The 20,221-nt window shown below is 38.3% G+C and overlaps 1 protein-coding gene across 4 annotated transcripts in view; it reads left to right on the top strand.

Annotated features, from left to right (window-relative positions):
- Positions 1-19,182, top strand: part of ZCCHC2 (zinc finger CCHC-type containing 2) — a 44,823-nt gene extending 25,641 nt beyond the window's left edge. The window contains exons 6-14 of one of the 4 annotated variants that reach the window (XM_074873541.1): positions 536-630; positions 3,972-4,055; positions 5,780-5,837; positions 8,524-8,659; positions 10,175-10,239; positions 11,127-11,221; positions 13,820-13,948; positions 14,649-16,157; positions 17,180-19,182. In XM_074873541.1, the coding sequence (XP_074729642.1) occupies positions 536-630; positions 3,972-4,055; positions 5,780-5,837; positions 8,524-8,659; positions 10,175-10,239; positions 11,127-11,221; positions 13,820-13,948; positions 14,649-16,157; positions 17,180-17,247 (2,239 nt within the window). In that variant the 3' untranslated portion in view covers positions 17,248-19,182. Of the gene's footprint in view, positions 1-535; positions 631-3,971; positions 4,056-5,779; positions 5,838-8,520; positions 8,660-10,174; positions 10,240-11,126; positions 11,222-13,819; positions 13,949-14,648; positions 16,158-17,179 lie in introns of all 4 variants that reach the window. The other 3 variants (XM_074873533.1, XM_074873561.1, XM_074873551.1) reach the window with 3 other exon arrangements.
- Positions 19,183-20,221: the final 1,039 nt, after the last annotated feature.

Genomic DNA, 20,221 nt, shown 5'->3' with positions numbered 1-20,221 from the left:
AATTTGTCACTGACCTCTTGGGAACAGACTCAGACCAGTGAGGAGCAATATTGAGACTCCTACCCTTTGCTCTTGGAGATGATTATGAAACTCAAATACTAACCTTATAGGTGAATTCAACTTTGCATTTAACCAAATGAGTGTATTTAAAGAAAGGATGCATTGTTCTGGGAAATTAAATGTGTTCTCAGTTAAAAAAAAAGTTAAAATTACGGTCCAGTGCTTTTTGACTCCGTCCGAACTCCTCTTTGAAAAAATGTTGCAGGTGGCTAAAGTGTCTGAATTGGGATGGCTCAAAAGCAGGTACCTTTTAAATTATAAAAAATTCATCATACCAATTTCTTGTACTGGCTGTACTCTGACCTTATACTAGCACTGAACAACAAAGCTCGAAAGTAGCATTCAACATGCAGTTTGAAGTGTTTGTACTTCTTAAGAACTGCCTCCTTTGCTCTTAAATGGTACTGTAGTAAGGTTTTGTATTCTTCCTATGGAATATTACTTACAGTTTAACAAACTCTCACTTAAATTTCAGGCAGCTATTTTCAAATACATCGCAAGCTTTTCTGCAGAATCAGAGAGTATACAACTTCTTCCAATCAATTTCATCAGAATCTTTGCACACTCACAGTAAGAAATATCCTAATACTGTTTTATATAACAAAAAGTCTATAAAAAGCTATTCTTCCTATCATGCCTAATTACAGTTTTATAATTACGTGTTCATGTTATATTGTATTCCACTGGTTGTATTTGAACTCCCTGCCAATGAATAGTTGCTTCAGCAGATACTCATGCTTTTGACAGTGGGAACATGCTATGTAGCATCAGTTCGTATTCTTTTCTTTCTTTCTTCTCCTCTGTACCATCACACTATTAAAATAGGTAGTTATGAATTGAATATGTGCAACAGTTCGGGACTTTTTCCTTTTAAGAAATCTTAAACTTGGGAACAAAATGCTTGAGCTGACCCAAAAAATAACATCTGTTTTTTATTTGGTTTCTATTGTAGATGAAGCGTTTGTCTTGATGTTTGAACTAAGATTCGTTTTGAGTGCATTCGTTTTGTGATGGCCCAGATTTCAGAACACATAGAATCTTGTTCAGAGCATCTGCATTGCAGAGATTTCCTTGGTTGGGCCTCTTACCTACTTGGTATTAGAAATTGTTTGTGTGACCTGAGCTTAGCTTCTCTGTATGGATGCCTTAGGATGTGGTCTTTGTTTCTGTTGAATCTTTTCTTCTTTCAGTGCATGTTATCCACCATAACAGTTAAAGCGCTGACTGTGAGGCCACTGCCTCAGAAGTTGCAGATGATCTTAGTAAGGAATTGAATAAGTTGTTTTCAAACAGACTGCTCGTATGTGCTTGGAAGAAAATAGAGGAAAGACGTCTGACTTTCACTTGATGTGTGTGATCTGTGGCAAATGATTTCTTTCCATGATGAGATAGAGGCATTGTGATTAGGGTAGAAGCTGTAGGTCATTTTGTGACTTTTCTTTTTTAGTAACACTTAGGACATTCTTACATGGCAATTTCATGAAAATGTTAAGCTAAGGAGATCCGGGATGGTTGTGAAACTGACTGGAATTTTTACTGCTGTGAAAATTCTGACAACTCTGAAAGGCTGCATGGGGAGGAGAGAGTTTCCAAATCCAGAAAGATTGATGTTGATGATAGGCACACTGCACAGGGTATGCATATGTTAGTCTGTAGACTACATATAGGTGGGAAAGACTTGCAAAAGCATTCTTGTACGTGATTATAATTTGAAATGGTCTGAAAAAGAATCAGTGCCTGGTTCCATCTCTATAGACTTGACTGGGAGGTAGATCAGAAGGGTAGAATGGACAGGTCAATTCTACAGGAAGTCTTACAGGTTATAATGTGATCATAAATGGGAGGTAACTTTAATAATAAATAATTGGGTACATGAAAGTGTATGAGGATTTCTCAGATCTAGAATGCATGACAGATAGGGTGAGGAACTTCATTGTTTAGCAGAGAGGAGGTAAAACTCCAATGGAAGATGACTTAATTCTTCAAATACCGAAGAGTCATAATGTAAAGAGGATGATCTGTTCTCTCTGATGGATAAGACAGAAAGCACTGAGCTTAACTTGCTATGAGGAAGATTAGGACTGGGGACAGGCAAGAATCTGGTGATTACCAGACAGGTCCAAAGCAGTAAGGCAAGTCTGAGGTCAGGGCAGAAAAACAAGTCAGTAGGTCAGGGTTATTAAGAACAGGATCAGTGAGGTATGTGGCCAGGCACAGGCATGGCTGCAGTGCACCCCAGACAAGGGCCTGAGCTCAAATGTGGCTCTGAAGCCGAAGGATGGGGGCTCTGGGTGAGGCTTCTGCCAGTTCTTTTCCCAACAGTCTCACCCAAAATTGCAAAACTGCACTGTGTCAGATTGGACCTTGAGCACAGGCAGGTGCAGCCCTTGGGAGGGCAGGGGAAGAGGTTGCAAAGCCCTTTGGTGTGTTTCAGGGCCCTGACATTGAGTTAGATATTAAGGAAAATTTGGTGAAGACAAATAGTGTGATGAATTTAAGCACAGTTGTTTTTTGAGAAGGGGGACTGGATGATTTGTCTGGAGTAGCTCACATTTCATGTTTCCTATGGTGCAGGCTAATAGATGCTGTACTAAGACAAAAGCACTCACCATATTCATTGCCCAAATCACAACAAATTAAGTGGCTTATGAAGTTTTTTTATTATTGGTGGCCTCTGTGTATGTCTAAATTTCCTGTTTGGGATTCCTGGAATCCTACTAATACTTGCAATTGCAAGTTAGCCTGTGGTGGCATATTTCGAATGTGTTGATAGTGTTGGGTGAAGGGGAGGAAGCATATCTTTAAAAAAAAAATCTCATCATAGTTCTCAAATCGTATGTACAGAATTAACTGGCAGACAAAGGATTCGTGGTTTAAATTGGTCTTCAGTTTCTTCTTAGAGTTCAGGATAAAAATATCTTTTCATGGAAATACAAAAATATTCACTCTTTCTGAAGGATATGGTTTTAGTAAAACCTATGTGGAAATAAATTCTATGTTCAGTGAAGGGTCTTTATACCTTAAATAATGTTTGGGATCTCACACTGAATAATACGTTCAGTAAGAGTAATTATGCCACCATGGTTCCATTAAGGAGGAAATCAATTAGCTCCCTCCTGGTTCATACCATCAGTTATTTTAGACACTTTTTCAGGTTGAAATAGACACTTGATTCCAAAAGACATTATTAGAGCATGATCTCTGGGGACTTAGTGCCTTCAATGCAGATGATATTCAGAATGATCTTTCTATCAGTGTTTCAAGATCTTCAGCAACAGCTTTCAGATGCTTTTACCTGCACTAACTTGGAACTTTTGGAGAGGGAAAGAGTAGACTCCTAGATTCATTATCAAACTAAGTCCTTTTTCAGAGCATGATAGTGGTATTTTTGCAACAAAACTGTTAATATTATTGCCACTCCTTTTTCTGTCCCATCTGGCATAAAAAGGCAAAAATTGTGCGTGAAGACTGTGTTAAGGGCACTAGAAGACTTTAGCTCAAATTAGCTCTCTTTGGCAGGTGAATGATTTGACAATGGAGGAGTATAACGTGTAGAAGAATTCTAGTAACTGTTGTTGGTCTCCTCCCATTTCCTGCTGTAACACAAAATTATTATAAAAAAAAAATCTGAAGTGCAGGATAATAGGAGTATTTCTAACACTATAATCACAATCCCAACCTTTTGAAATTGCACCATAATTTTGAAATTGTGTTGTACACTCTTTTCTTCAAAATAAAAGTATCTCTGTAGAGCCTTTATGGATGAAGGAGATGATGTTCAAATTATTGCCATGTGCAAACCAGTAAGTTCAGTCTTCCATTTCCCTAGCTTCCAGTTTAGTGCAAGCATTCAGGAACTGTCTAGTTGTTCAAGATCTATAAAGTTACTACGTGAACTTTATTCTCTGCAGGTAACTTACAACCCTCTTTGAAGACGGTTAAGGCACCAGAACACTTCAAGGAGGACAGTTCAGAAGCTTCAAGTCAGGAGGAAGGTAGTTGTGTACTCAAAGGTGGTTCTTCTCTGAGAAATTTTACCACACTCAGTTCTGGAAATCATACAGTTGACTGATTTCTTCATTGGTACAAAGCTGAGAGATTTAAATGAAGTCTGCTATGTAAATGAAGAACTTCCAGCAGTTTTCTTAGGTTGCTATATAATTCAAGGAGTGGAAGTGTTCATGGGCAGCTCAGAGGCAGAAGTTCAGAGCTGTGTTGAGCAACAATTTACTTGAGCCAAGATTGTTTGTAGCTTTTGATGTTTTTACCTATTCTTCAGTCAGCAGGGTTTGAAGTTGGGTGCAGCATTTCAAGAGTTGTGGACTGTTCTGCGTTAAATGTGCCAAATTTGTCTAGCTTTTAGTTTTACACAGAAAGGATGTCCAAATTTTCCTCTTCTTACTCTTAACGTGTGCTGCTTTTATACTCTGGACTGTTAATAAGGACTGTTGGGACTGTAGTGAGTATTGATTACAGTCTGAAAGCTGGTGTTTTCCAAATACCTCAAAACCAGTTCATATGTGAAAGCAGCAGCCCAGTGACTGGTCAGTCATTTCATTCTGAAAGGAATGGCAAGCCAGTTTTGCATTGTTTTCGGTAGCGAATAAGTATAAGCTTCTGGTAGGTGGAAAGGATGAGAAATGGGACTGACAGGTAAACATGGACCACTGAACACTTACACTAGTTTTCACAGAATGACACCACTCTTATCCTGTTACACATTAATAGCTAACAAGAAGCTTGCAGTTGGTCTTATGTGCAATCAGTAATCCACATATGCAGCTGAGACAGTTCTTTCTTATTTAAAAGAATCATTACCATATTTTTCTTTAGAGTTCAGAACACACCAAGTAAACTTACAGTATATTTGGAAATTGTTCAAATAGTGGTTTATATACTGTCTTTAAAAGAAAAATATCTGTTCACCTGATGAAACTACAGATGCATCTCAGAACACCTTTGTGCTGTTTTAGTGAAGTGCTACCAGAAGTTTAAAAACAGTGATTTAATTTTTTTTTTTTTTTAAATCACAGTTTAGACTTATGTATAACAGTTCAGGCAAAATGATAGCTACCAAGAAGGCTAAGATCATCAACAGCTGGATTTAAGAGAAGTTGCTTTTGTTAAAATTTAATGTTTGCCTTAGACCGTGTCTCTAAAGTTCTTGTTTCTTGTTTGAGGCAGTATCTCTCTTTATGTCAAATGTAATTTGTAAAGCTTTACTTGCATAGTGAATTTTGAGGTTCAGAATGCAATACTTCTGTGTAAGACTTGTCTTCACTCACTGTTTAGAATGTGTGACATAATTTTGAGGTGAATTTTAGCAGTTCAGAAAAAATCACAAAATTCTGTACTTTTCTGACTGAATCCTTTCTTCTCTCTCCATCCTTTCATACTGGGTGATACTCAGTCATACATTTAGTCCTTATGATTAAATATAGAGGTGAGCAAACATAAATGGTTTTTATAGTTCCTATTTTTCTGTTTGATTCTTCTGTGAAATGGAAGGTAAAGAGTCTTGATTGTACTGTCTGTACAAACTGATCTGCCCTCTCTGCAACACCTGTTAATTTCAGCACAGTAAATTAAGCCTAGCCTATTTAACAGAGATGTCTTCTGCTAAGTGTCTGGTAGTGATGGAAAAATGAATTTGTGGGATTGATCTAAAAGAGGAAATAGGAATTGCTATTGAAATTACGCTCTGTTTATTTTTTTCCAGATGTAATGCAACACACAGCAGTTCACAAGAAACATAATGGAAAGAGTCCTGTTGCCAAGTAGGTACTAGGATGTAATGTGACCATGTTACATTTCTGAACTTCATTTGTTAGTGCTTTGAGAGTACGTGTTTCCTTCTAGATTAAAGCTTATTTGTGGGGTTTTTGTTTGGCTGGGTTGGGGTGTTCTTGTTTTATTTTTTCTTGTTTGGGGGGGCATTATTAATCTGTATGAGAAAAATATTTCAGAAGATCCTGTTTCTAAATCTGTAGATCTCAGTCATTTGGAACTCTCTTCTTCCTCAAATTTTGTGACTCTTCACTACTTGAGTTGATGTTTTGATTTGTGTTTATAAGCTGAGTAACATAAATTTGTATTGCGTGCATTCTTCCCATGTGCGCACACACCCATGCATATACTGAAAATTTCCAGTGCTGTTGATTTTAAGCTTTTCTTCAGTAGCTTCAAAGATGACCTTATAGGAGAGGAACGGTAGTCCATTCTTTCCCTTGCTTAGTAGCAAAAGCATGCTGGTTTACGTCCATTGTAAGTGGAAGCACTTCTTAACCATATTAAAGTAGTTTAAATATGCTTTCAGATATATGAATTATGTAATGTGAATTCACCCATTAATGTATTTTGACCAGAAACTTTGGATATCTTTGCACATAGTTGTGCAATACTTCAACTATATTAAGAGAAAAAATGGATACAAAATTTATTGTGGTTTACAGTTTTGTTCTGTGTCGTTGTGTCGTTTTATGTGTAAAATGTATTTATCTTGGGGGTGGGGGGGAGAATTACCTGGCATTGCAATAATTAGAATATAAACATAGCACGAAACAATGTTAGTTAAGGTTCACAGATCTTTAACAGACAAGATCCTTGTGAAATTACCAATTGGACAACTTGTTTGTTTCTGTTTTGCTTTTTAACCCTCCTACTTATTCTCAACTTGCATTTCTTCAAGAAGAGAATGACATCTTGACAAAATCTCTGATTATACCAATGGATATACAGCCTACTATGAAGTCATAAGGGAAGGATCCAAACTTATTAGCATATAGTTGTTAATTAAAAATACTGTCTTTTCCTTATTCATTGTATAATAAAGTACTCTAAAGTTGACTGGGTTTAGGATCTATCTTTCAGGTAAGAAAGACAGGGGCAGACCTTTCCACAAACTTCTGTGATAGAAACTCCTTTTGCTAGCTTTTTTTTTCTGTTTATTTAAGAGGGGATAATGTGTTTACTACTTGACTCCTAGAGGTCTGTTAGTCCTCTCCTGTTCACGTTGTGTCTGTTTTAAAATCTGTGCCTGCTATTTATGGGTTCTAAAGAAATGGCACTGAATGAAACTTTTCTCTTGTAAATATGTATAAAACTGTCTAGAGCCAAGAGCAGTTCATCTCAAATAAATAGCATTGGTACATTTCAGGAAAATTTGGGCATTATATCCGTCTACCTTTTGTTTTTATTCAGTATGGCAGCCTTACTCTTGAAAAGGTCCAAAAATTTACTGTTAGGAATGAGATCAGACATATGAAATAAAAAATTAAATAGTATCACATGTATACATGAAATGACTGCAAATTTGACAGCAGATTAACTTAACTCCATTCAGCAGATGTTTCTGAAATGACCTTGCTTATATCTCTGCAGTCAGGGGCTCATGTCTGTATTTTGGGACGTTAAACTATTTTTTTTAATATGGTATTGTACATCTTTTAAGATGTTTGAACACTTACTTCCAGAGGTATTTGGTAAGTAGCTGCTGGAACTTCAGCATGTCTTGTGCTTTGGAGTGAGGTAGATATCTGCCGTCATGGGAACTGAGTAACGTTTCATATTGCAGTAACCTTCATGGAACAGCCTGCCAACAGCCCTGAATTAAAAGGCACTTTCAATTATCAGCATAAGTATTTTTATAAGAATTTAAAAGTGCTAACTCTTTTTGCATCCTGTCAGTAGTAGGGCATGGTTTTGTACAATAGATGAAAAACTTAGAGGTCCGTGTGCCCTACTGACTTTGTCAGAACCCTGACTGTTTTTCCAGCAGTCTTTGTTGACCAGTGCTCTCAGACCTAGTTAAATACTGTTTCTGACCAGTTGCTGTTAAGAGAAGCTTCTGTGAAGGGCGTTCTAAGGTCCAAAGTAAATGCCAAATGCAACTCCCTTTTCCCAGCACTCCAAACTAGCAATCCTGAAGGTAAAAATACAAAGCAAGACAACTACTTTGAAATTCAAACACACACAGCTGCAGTGTGATCTGTAAGTAGCCATGCACTCCTTTTCTTAAATGTCTCATGAATTCCGAAATAGAGATTACAAAGCAATTCCAGCTTTGTCATTAACAATAAAGAAGAAAGAAGATTAATTCAGAAAACATTTCTATCTGGAAAATTTCCCCATGTCTGGTATGAAAAAAGCAAACAAAAAGACTTTGTGTGCAGAAATATCTATGGAAACTTTTCTCTCAAGTACTGTTTTGTACAAATTCTGTTGTTCTGAATTTTGCATCAAATTATAGTAGACAAATGAGAAAGGAACTCCAGTTATGTCCAGATCATTAATATAACTTCAGAGCACAAGAACTCCTGTAATTTTTCAATCTCTTGAGAATTTCTAGGGTTTTCTGAAAGCAAAATACCACGGTTTCCCAACATGTTGCTAATGTGTATGTTGGTAAGAAAAGCCTGCAAGTTTGTTCATATCGGCATAACTTTTGTTTTTTCCTTTCAGCAGCACTAGCAGTGCGAAATGTTCTTCACTGGATAGCCTTAACATACAGCACTCTGAGCAAAATGGGGTAATGGACTGGAGAAGAAAAAGCTGTATTGTCCAGCAGCACCCAGAGCACTGTACAAACCTACTTGACCAGGTGTGTTGCTGTTTTTTCTTTAAAGCAATATTCTGAGACACTTGAGAAGACTGTCCACTACACATAATTAGATTTAGCTTTAAAAGATGAAGAGCCCTGCTAAAATTGTACAAATAAGTGTTGAAGTTCAAGTTGCTACTCACTTATCTTGATTAGAAAAACCCTCATAATTACTTACCACTGTCTCATAAAGTTGCATATTTTGTTTATGAATTTGTAAATAAAATTTCCAAGTAGGATATAAGTAATCAGAAAAGTCTAATGTTCATTTCTAGTCAGACACTTCCCTGTTGTCATAAAGTATTGTCATCAGAGAGAATTTCAGAATGCCTGGGGAATTTCTGTGTTACTGCAAGGAACAAACTAGAAGCTGTATTAGTAACTAAACCATATTAGTGCTACAGTAGGGACAACAGGTTAAACATATTCTTTCTGCCTTACCTGCATTGTTTAAGAAACTTAAGTATTAATCTTTGTGGAAAAAAGTTAACAGCTAGATGCATATACACTTTTTGTGAGATTTGTGTTTCTTCAGTGGTCAATTTTGGTGTGAGTGTAGTTGAGAAGAATAATTATTTATAAATAAAATCATCTGCTGAAATTGGGGGAAGGTAGGTGGTTCACTACTTACATCTGGAAAACCTTGAATGTTAGAGTTGCTTAATATTACTCTTGCTCTACATGCAGAATTTGGCTATTGATTATTATGTGAAGAATAGCAAGCCAAACAAAACCAGTTTCCTTATTTTACAAAGCAGGGTAATGAATTGAGATTTGCTTCTAAAGATGAAATGGTAGACTTCATCAAAGCTTGAAATACTGCAAACTTGAGGCAAGAAAAAAGTAATATACTAAAGCAGAGGAAAAGCTACTTCTATTTAAAGGATGTCCAAATACAATGTAATTGGACAGAGGTGTATCTGAGTTTTCATAAGGTCTACTCCTTTGACAATTATGAGATATTACTAGCAGCTAGTAATAGTATACTTAAAGAATTATGCAGATGCTAAGTTTTTTCTTATGTGCTTCTATGTTGTATTCTAGAGTTTAGTTTAGCAGCAACCTCCAGTTTAAGGCTGGGTACCTGCTTTGTCACAATGTAAAAATAATTTGCCACATGTACTTCCCACCCCCCAACCATCAAATAACTCCACTTAAATCATTAAATTCTGTAGTGCCGTAAGACTTGTGATTATCCTTTTTAGCGGGAATGTGATGAAACACATTTGTTTTTATCCTCAAGAGGAAAGACAGCATGCAAACAATAATTTGATTTTTGTCTTTGGAATATTTACCAGTAGTAATTTGCTGAGTGTTTTGCTGATAATGGCATAAACAAGATGCATTATTCTAAAGGCCTGAATGCACTGTACAAGCAGTTGTTTGTATGGTCGAAGCGCCTGTGAGTGCAGTAGTCTTGGACTCACCAACCTGTCACTCTAGAAGGGATTTTTTTGTTGGCTTTCGTGATACAAATTCTGTTGTTGAACTGGTGTCTTTGTATTTTCTGTCTAGCATACACCAGAAAAACGAAGTCTGTCTACAGTAAGCAAGAAGAAAGGAAAGCCACAGCTGGAAAAGTAGGTTTCCAATGTAACCAGTAAATCCAGAAACAAAGTGTAATGTACTCACTCTGATAAACAGAGTCTACAATCAATTAGGTGGTTTGTTTTGCTATTGTGGAACAAGAGCTGGCATAGTGTGAAGACAGTCTACATAAAAGTCCTTATTTTATCTTCTGAAGTAACTTGAAAAGTAGAATGTAACTGTATGCATTCATTTCTCAAAATATCAGTAGTTCTTTAGCAAAAAGATGAAGGAGCAGAAGTAGGTTCTTAACCAATACCAAAATGCCTTTTTTCCCCTTTATATTTATTCGAAAGTTAAAAGGTGTAAAGCTGTCCAGAAAACACTGAAAAGTCAAGTAAGGATTGACAGCAACCTTTAACATTATGCAGTGGGTGGTAACTCGCTGAGATGTTTTACCAAAGGTAATTTGCACATCAGAGGGCTTCAGAACTTCCTGTGGGCTACACAATCCTGCACTGTGAGGAAGTGAAAACATTTCCACCTTTACCTGATACTCTGCCTACTTCCAAGTTGACTTTCTGTCATTTTGTTACTCTGTAGCCAGATGCTTTTATGCTAGTCTGGTGTAGGACTGCATTACACACATCAGCTTTCAAAGACTACTTTAGTTATCAGCTGTACTGTTTCTTTTTTTGTGTGTTTTCTTTTTTAGATCTTTATTCATAGTGTTTAGTAACACTGTTTGCAGTTTAGTTCCTGGTATATTGCACTAACAGCCTTTACTTATTTGTTTATTATCTTCATTTGTTGTTATATCTATTAAATATACATTTCTGGCATGGAGCCACTGCCTTTGCAGTGGCATTTTGTGTTCATCTGTGGTTGGTTATTTGTGCCCATGCATTTGGAAGGAAACCCATGAAAATTATTTACACAGGGAGAAAGCAAAGAAAACTGACTGCCGGTTGAATAACAGGACTAATGGAGTTAGAGTTGCAGCATCACAGCACATCCGTACAGGGACAGCAAAAGGTAAGATGTTTTTTCCCAATCTGTTTGTAAGAAACAGAATTTCCAGCTTTGCTGATTTATTTATTGTTCTGCTGTAAAGGGGAAATCACAAGTGTGAAATTGTTTTGGTGCAAGTCAGCATGTAGGCTGTCTAGTCAGTGCTTTGACTCGCTGTAGAGAGCATGGTAGACTCAGTCTTCTGTATGCAATTGCTTAGAGTATGTCTCTTTTCATGCATAGCTGGAGAAACACTAGTAAAATCTCCGTAAGTTGCCTTCTATGGAGCAGTAGTTGCAGAAACAGTCACTGCTGGGCTACTTCTATAGGAAATACAGCAGTCCAATTGTGTGGAGGTCCGCCATCTTGTCTGTAGTGTTTTCTTTGCAGCTCACTAGTTTCATCAGCTGCTGTGGAATGGCCCATGAGGAACCTGTATAAAAACCCTCTGGTGCAAACCACTGATGAACTATAGTGTGTAAACCACATGACTACTGAGCTACAACACAGAACTGTGTATGCTGCCCTAACAGGGTTTTCAAGTTTGGGTAATCCAGCAAAATCTAGTGTCTAGGCCAAGACTTGTGTACATCGGTCAGTTATAAGACAAAATTATATTTGTGTTCCTTTAGTAAATTGAGTCTCCAAGCTTTATTACAAATTTCTGAAGGGCTGTGTTACCCGTTGACTTTGCCATCTTGATGTTTTCTAAGCTCTCAGTATCAGTTGCGGCCTTGGCCCTCTTATACAACAGAAAGTTGAGAAAGAATTTGCCTTTTTCTACACCACCTAATTGGCGTAAGTGTTGAAAGAACTCTTACAAAGTGCCTTGTCTTGCTTTTGCTTCCACTTGGGGTACAGTCTTGATTAAACTTTCATTCTTTCTTCTCACCGCTTTTCACCTTTGAGAGTTCCAGGTAGATCCCATTCTGAATCACTGTCATGTGTTTTATGGGCAGTTTTCATTACCTTCTACAAACAGTATTTGACCAAAACTTTAAGAATTCACAGTTCTCAAACTTAGCAAAACCAGGACAACTTTAGAAAGCTATAGCTAAGGGCTGTACAAGCAGAAAATATACTCTACAGGACAGCTTTGCTGCATACATTTCTGATTGACTGCTCTTGTCAGGCAAAGCGCACTGAACTTTTATGAACTGACAATAATTTTAAGAGGTGGTGCAATTTTGTGTGATGTAGTGCAAAGTTAAATAGGGAATGCTTTGGCATAGGAGTTCTGTCCTCTCATTACCCACGACTGTACAGATGTGAAACTGCCTGCCTGACACCGTTGGCTAGTTCAGGTCACTTCAGGAAGAAACTGCAGCCCACAGGGGCTGGAAGCAATTAAGTCCTGCTCAAAGATGAGCTTTCTACCTGTGTGTTTGTGTACAAACATCAAAATGTCTTTTGAGATACCCTGTTGGAGACACAGTCCAAAGAAAAAAATCACGTTGCAGTCTGAGTGTCTATCTAGCTTTATATATCCAGGCTTGATTTGAAATACTCTGTTTTGAGTCAGTAAGTCTTAACTGCGTCGTGTTTTCTTCCATTTTTTCCTCCCTAGTTTTAGCTTTTCTGAGGTATAGGTTAGTTGCACTTGCGACTTTGAAGACTTGATACTTTGTGAATAGCACTTTAGACTCTTGCTTTCAGTGTTGTGAGGTTGTCACTGCTGCTACACATTGGATATTCAAAACACTTGTTAAAATAATTTGACCAATTACAGGTTTAATCCAGGAAATTATTTCAAGAATTGAAGCACTAAGGCAGCTTTTTGATGACTTACTCCAACCTGTTAAAGTTGCAGTAGCAATAATTAATTAATAATTTAGAAATAAAATATTTATTAGAATTAATAAAATAAATAATAGTTCTCTAACTTTTGTCCTGGTGTCAACTGAGGTTTTGGGGGTTGGGGCTTCCTTGAAGCTCATGTCTGGCATACATTCTGAGAGTGGGTACATCTGTTTTGCTCCTTCACCTCTGAGGCTGAACTTGAGAGCCAGAGCATCCTAGATACCTACTTGATTTCACTAATAGGAGCTGAACCCATCCTGAAAGCTGGTTTCCAGCAAATGAGTTTCCCATGATCTCATTCAGAATTTAGAAAACAATTGTACACTTTTTTAGTTCACCTCTTTAAACAGGTTTTGTTGACATAGTTTGCTTAAAGCCTTTCTGTAAGAGGTAATTGTAAAAAGGTGTATTTTTTTGATGTTGCCCGCTGAGTTAGCTTTCTGCCTTTGCTGGTATGAGCAAGGAGTATTGCATCTCTTTGAATGAAAATGTTTGATTGCTACCATTCGGAGGAAATGATTATTGTAGTACGGTTTGCTATAAGCATCACAGAATTTATTAGGGATGATCACTCTTCTCACTTCTCTGCATAAATATCAATTTTCATTGTCACCTTCTTTAACACCAAGGATTCAGTCATCACAAATTTAGGGACAAGACTAGTCCTGAACACTGGGAGTGGAAATGCTAGGAATATGGGGGACAGATGCAATGAAGTAGGAACCAACAAAAATCTGAACTAGCGTGAGATGTGAGCAAACCAAAATAACCTCACTTCCATATACTGAGATTAAAAATAAAAATGCCAATTTTTATTTTTAGATCTGAATTTGGATGCTGGATCTGGTCATGATACATGTGGAGAAACATCATCTGAAAGTTACAGTTCTCCTTCTAGTCCACGACATGACGGGAGGGAAAGCTTTGATAGCGAAGAAGAAAAAGACAGAGGTTGTATTTATGGAGAGTGTGCATGAACGACTTTATTCCTAGACTAATCTCTTTCTTATATTAGTTTTAATTAGTTTCTGAGTTTTATTAGCTGCTTTTATTTCTGAACTATCCACAGAACATATTTTTCTTTGTGAGTTTCGTGACTACGGTTTGAAGGCTTCTAGCAAATAGCGGGACTGTTTAAATAGCGCTGAGTTTTAGATTATTACATACATGTAGTAATTTTCTGACCTCAGTGACATAGCTCTCTTGAGAAATTTCAGCAGTTCAGTAGTGGGAAAAACTGTGGCATGAAAGGGACCGGTTTTATATCATTTACGTATTGCATGTCTGAGAAGTCCTTCTTTTTGTATTGACAGTTTAATTTGCCACTCCTACCCAATTTGATTAAGCTGTGTTAATGTCTGTCTAGGTAGATGCAAATTCCTAATTCGGTCTGTGTCCTACTCTTCACATTTGCAGATAAACACAAGTCAAAGACACAGCAGCTAGTTGGGCAGTTTGGTATGGCAAGTGGTGGAGATTGACCTAGCTTGATTTGGATGAATGAAAATCATCTCAAAGTTGTTATAATTTGGGAAGACATTATCTGTGGCATCAAACTTAGGAAGTTTTATATGGGTAAATGAGTCCAGGGCGTGACTCTATATTGTTTCAGATTCGTTCTTCTGACTGACAAATGCTTTTGTCTTCACAGATACAGACAGCAATTCTGAGGACTCTGGGAATCAAAATACAACCAGGTTTACAGGCTACAGTGCTGTCAGTTCATCAAATATGAACAAATCATCTGCTCAGATCTCTTCGGTGAATAATGAAAATGGAAGCCTTTCAGAAGATCCTTTAAATGCAAAGTTTCAACATATTTCCTTCATGCCTGCCTTACACTGTGTGATGCACAGCGCTGCCCAAAAGCCTGAAGCAGTTGTCCCACCACCCATATCTGCAGATGGTAAAACAATGGGAATGCTTGTTACCACGCCTGTTGCTGTCTCGCCAGTGAGAGAGTCTGCAAATTCCCCTCCTGGTGGAATGGGCCCAGTGACCTCTGGTGAACCTGAGAAACGCCTTGAGCTGATGGCTTCCCCTTTGCCAGTCCCATCCACTTTCCTTCCACATTCTGTCCAGCCTGGTAGCCCTGCTTTGCATTTGGCAATACACAGATTGAAAATGCCCTCTCCACAGGGATCATCGGAAAGTTGCACAGCCAATGGACCGCAGCAGCCGACAGGAAACTTAAGTATTGGATCACCAAATACTGCCTTTATCCCAGTCCACAATCCAGGTAGTTTCCCAGGATCCCCAGTTCCTACTACAGATCCCATCACAAAACCTGCATCCCAGGTGGTAGGACTGAATCAAATGGTGCCTCACATTGAGGGAAACCCAGGAGCAATCCCTCAGCCTACCAATCTAAAGGTAGTTCTTCCAGCAGCTGGTCTCTCCACAGCAGCACCGCCACCTCCACCAGCTTCATACGCTTTGCCAGGCAGTCCTCATGCTACCAGTGTGTTGCCCAACCAGAATACAAACGTGCTAAACACTGTGGCAACTTCCTCACCACCTCAGTCAGCTGGTTTAGGTGTTGGCCAGGTCCAGTCCACTGTTCCTCCTGCAATACCTACACATACGCCAGGCCCTGCCCCTAGCCCAAGCCCTGCTTTAACACACAGCACTGCACAGAGTGACAGCACATCCTACATAAACGCTGTTGGAAATAATAACACTAACGGGACAATGTTACCTCCGCAGCAGTTGGGATCTGGTCCTTGCGGTTCTTGCGGACGTAGGTGTAGCTGTGGGACCAATGGAAGCCTTCAGATTAATAGTTATTTTTATCATAACCCACTTCATGGACAAGTCTACAGAGTTCCATCTTTCTTCACTCTGCCATCACTTTGCAATGGCAGCTACCTCAATCAAGCACATCAAAGCAATGGAACACAACTTCCTTTCTTCCTGCCTCAGTCTCCGTATGCAAACGGGCTTATGCATGACCCAGTGATGGGGAGCCAAGCCAACTATGGTATGCAGCAGATGGCAGGATTTGGGAGGTTCTATCCTGTATATCCAGCACCTAACGTAGTTGCCAACACAAATGGGTCGGGACCCAAGAAGAATGGGAACGTTTCATGTTACAATTGTGGTGTAAGTGGACACTATGCGCAGGACTGTAAGCAGTCATCCATGGAGGCCAGTCAACAAGGTAATCATGATAACTCCCAGCGGACTTGCTTTTGAGTTTAGCAGTTTCTCTTTACCTTTCTGAATGTGCTGTTTCTGGTCTTGCAGAAAGGCGTGCGTGCGTGTGTATGTTTTGTGTAAATGGTTGTGCACTAGTGACCTGCTCTGAAACTGCAAAGTATCTTATCTCTGCCTGAAAATTTTGTAGAACAGTGCAAGGGAACGGGGTTCACAGCGTGAAGTTGAAAATGGGTATGATTCGGAGCTGAGAAGTCAAACTATATCAGTCCTGAATTGTCATTCTTTTTTCACTGGTTTGGTTTTGACATTATGTTGAGACTTGCATGTTGTTTCAATTTTTCCATTCCCGTTCAGTGTTTTTTTGGAGACAATTCATTGGCAAAAAGTGGGAGATACCAGTTAACTGTCTATGATACAAACTTGGATTCTTAAAACTTGTGAGAAATTAAAAAAACCAGCAGACTGGCCATTTGATAATTTAACTTTTCTAAAGCTTACCTTTGCACAATCAGCCATCCTTCTGTGCCCCATCATGCCATACATAAATGAAACATACTTTAACTTTTCAGACAAGTTGCAGCAAAAAGGCAAAAACCAATTGGAACTAAAAAATCAAAGGAATGGCTTCAGTCTTATGTGCCATTTCTCTCTCCATGCAGAAGAATGGGGAACACGCGGTGTTTGCATAGAGCATAAACTATTTTTGATTCTTGGCCTGTGCCCATTCTGACTTTACTTGTTTGGTTGGACTGGAACAGGAGAGACGAACCTTGATGGGGGTCGTCTTTTCTTTGCATTTTTCCAGTAAGGGTAAAGTCCTAGATCTACAGTCTATATCTTTTTTAAACTTACAGTTTTAGCAAGCAGATGAAAGAAAATAGTATAAAATCTTAGGACCTACTTTAAAAGGACTGGAGAATGATAGTGCCTTTTGAAGAGCATGTCCATTTTGATACCTTGTAGTGGTTTTGTAATCCATTTTAATTGTGAGCAGTGACTTAGTAGTTCTCTTTCCTGTTTTAGGCACTTACAGACTGAGATACGCACCTCCCCCTCCCCCTTCCAATGATACCTTGGATTCTGCAGACTGAAACAAGTAAACATTGCCTACTCAAACTGAAGCTTGGGGAATTGGGGGAAGGTGTGTGGGGGAGGGTGGGGGGGTGGTCTTGTGTTTTGGGACATTCCCGGTTCTATATTCTTTTGGAGTTTTTCATTGCTTTTGCACCTCTGTTCCATACAAAAGAAGAAAGCTGAGTCCCTGGTCTCCTCCTGGTTCTACAAAAGGCTTGCGTAATGCATGTAATTCAAACACACAGCCAAACAATCAAAAAGAGCATTCGAACCATGCTTTTGCACTGAAGACTTGAGACATGTGCAATGTTTACTGCATTTTTTTAAAAAAAAAGTCCTCTGACCTCTGACATCACTGGTGGAGCAGCCATATGGTGAAAGAAGAAACTTGGTCATGTTCCCCACCACAATCTTCTTCCCTCCCTCCCTGTTCTCCTTATGCTGCTGTTTTATTTTCTTTCCCTGTTTGTCCACGTGGATTCGTTGGACTTGCATGAGTGTTTAGCAGTTCATACAGACCCTGCCCGTACTCTAAATTAATGCTCATGAATTGAGGGGAGATGTTCAAACGTCCTATTAGGAGAGTCCAAAGGAACACACAATACTGTATGTGTACTTTATCCGATAATAATACATATACACAGCTCTTGAGAGTCCCAAATACATGAAAACACATAGAGCAGGAAGGGGCTGAAACTGTGTGGACTGGAACAGATTTAGAAAAATGAATGAGCTTAAATTGACAGATTTTTCTTCCATTGTAGCTTTTTAGCCTGTATGTTCAGCAACAAAGGTGAAAAAAATGGTATGAATGTTGTACTCAGTGTGTTTGCATTTGTAATGAAAGTTGACAGCATTTTTCCTTTTTTAAAGCTATTCTACATCGTGTCAACACAGAATGAACATTACTTGATTGAGTATTTTTTTCCTAAACTATTACAGTGTTGCATTGTACTTAGAATGTAAATGTTTTATTTCAAACTGAACAGAAGCTATGGTTTTCTACAAAATAGTCAGGTATTAGTATTAGAACCTGTCTACCAAATAGCAAAGTCACTATTTTATAACAATTTACCACTATGCGTAATTACGGTATAATGTGAAAGACTGAAATGAGTGTTAAGATGGTATTAATCATGTCAGTATCATGAGTAAGTAAGTTTAATGCTGCTGTATTTTTTATTTTATTTTTAAAAGCCAATATATGTACTAAATTGCTTCCAGGTAATATTTGATTTCCTAAAGTGCACTGAGGTTATCTGGAAGATGAGTGTATTTTTTGACTGCTGCATTCAACACCGATGAACAACTACCACTGTATATCCATAGGGTTTGGCATTCCTCACAGTTCATGGCAGAAATGTTTTTTCTTAAAATCAGACCTGGTGTCCGGTAGAGGGATGAAATAAAATCAATCTTTGGTTCAGCCGTCTAATAAATTGCTAAACAAACAAAAAACTTGAAGAAAAAAAAAAAAAGCTTGATTACTACATTTCTTCATAGGTAGCATTTATATTTATAGCACCAGTGTACATTTTGAAACTTTTTTCTTGGAGGGGGGGAATGGGGAGGGAGGTAGATGAAAGCTTTAATTTAAAAAAAAAAAAAAAGTTTAAGTAGTAAATGAAAATTATTTTGATTAAAATTTTTATTTGATCTGGGTATTTTTGGACCACTTGAAATGAATGAACTGCGTTTGAGTTGAAGTGAGGGTGTTAAACCACCAATGGACTTGTATTGTGAATTACCTGCCAGTTGTACTTTATGGAACTTATTTTATGATTTAAAATACTGTACTGTAAATAGGAGGTATGTTACCTTCTCTTTATTTGTATGTTTACCATATACTTTGATATTTGAAATGTACTGGAAAGGTCACTTATATTTCTAGAAGAGATTGGATTTTATGCAACCTTTTTCCTTGAATTAACAGCAATAAAAAAATGAAAAAAAAAAAAAAGTACATGTGTGCAAGTATTGTCCTTTATCACTGAGAACAACAAAGTAAGCGTGATGCTCTGGCTCTGGGTAGAGGGATAGGATTATGGAAGGTTTCAGCGATCCAGCTCCAATTTGGTTGGGATCTGTTGCTTTTAAGACAAAGCTGAGAATATTTGACTTAAGGTAAGGTCAGTCTTGTATCTGAAGTCTCTTGATATAAATGTGTTTGAGATAGATAGATCTCTTGGGAGAAGGAGGATGACCTTGCATGATAGACCCAGGACTTCGAGCTAAGCTCTTTCAGAACAGTTAAGCCTGTTTTATATTCTGATGGTTCCTGTATTTGGGCTAAAACCCAGTTTAAACACGCTTTTTTTTGACTGCAGTGCAAATAATGTGTGTGCCAGTCATGAGTAACTGGAAAGTGAGATCTCTCTTCCATCTGCTAAAATAGATTGAAGGACAACAGGAGTTGCCGGGAGTAGGAAAGAAGCTTAGAAATGTGCAGATTACAGCTGAAGGGTCTGGTGTGGAACGTGCTCGGGTAGTGCTGAGAAAGAGAAGGGTACTAATGACTCTGTCACCTCACTTTGCTGTACAGACACTGCTGCTAATTCCTACTGCTTACAGCAGCTTATCTACAGAGCTGAGGACCACAGACTGTCTTAGATCTTTATCCCAGCTTACTCCCCAGAACAACCTACTTCCCGAGAAACCAACTAATGGGATGAGAAGGCTCAAAGCTGCCAATGAACCCAACCTTTTTTCTTCAGGCAACTCCCATAATAATGGGGGGGGTATTGAACCCTGGTGTCACGCAGACATCATCATACAGCTTCTATTTCTGCACGTGTCTTCTGTCCCTTCCCTGGACGCAGGGGAGTGCATACACCCGTACGAGGAATTTGTGTATTAGTGTATTACTCTGAAAATACAATCTGCTACTTGCGGTGCCACCCGAGTTCCCGATACTCTCGTCTGCCTCCGTGCTGCAAGCAACCCTGACTTTAATAGATCCTGGTTGGATCTATCAATTAAAAAATTTTAAAA

Source organism: Strix uralensis, chromosome 1, assembly GCF_047716275.1.
Source record: "Strix uralensis isolate ZFMK-TIS-50842 chromosome 1, bStrUra1, whole genome shotgun sequence".
Lineage (NCBI taxonomy): Eukaryota > Metazoa > Chordata > Aves > Strigiformes > Strigidae > Strix > Strix uralensis.
Note: the sequence above shows the minus strand (reverse complement) of the source record. Positions and strands in the feature narration are given on the sequence as shown.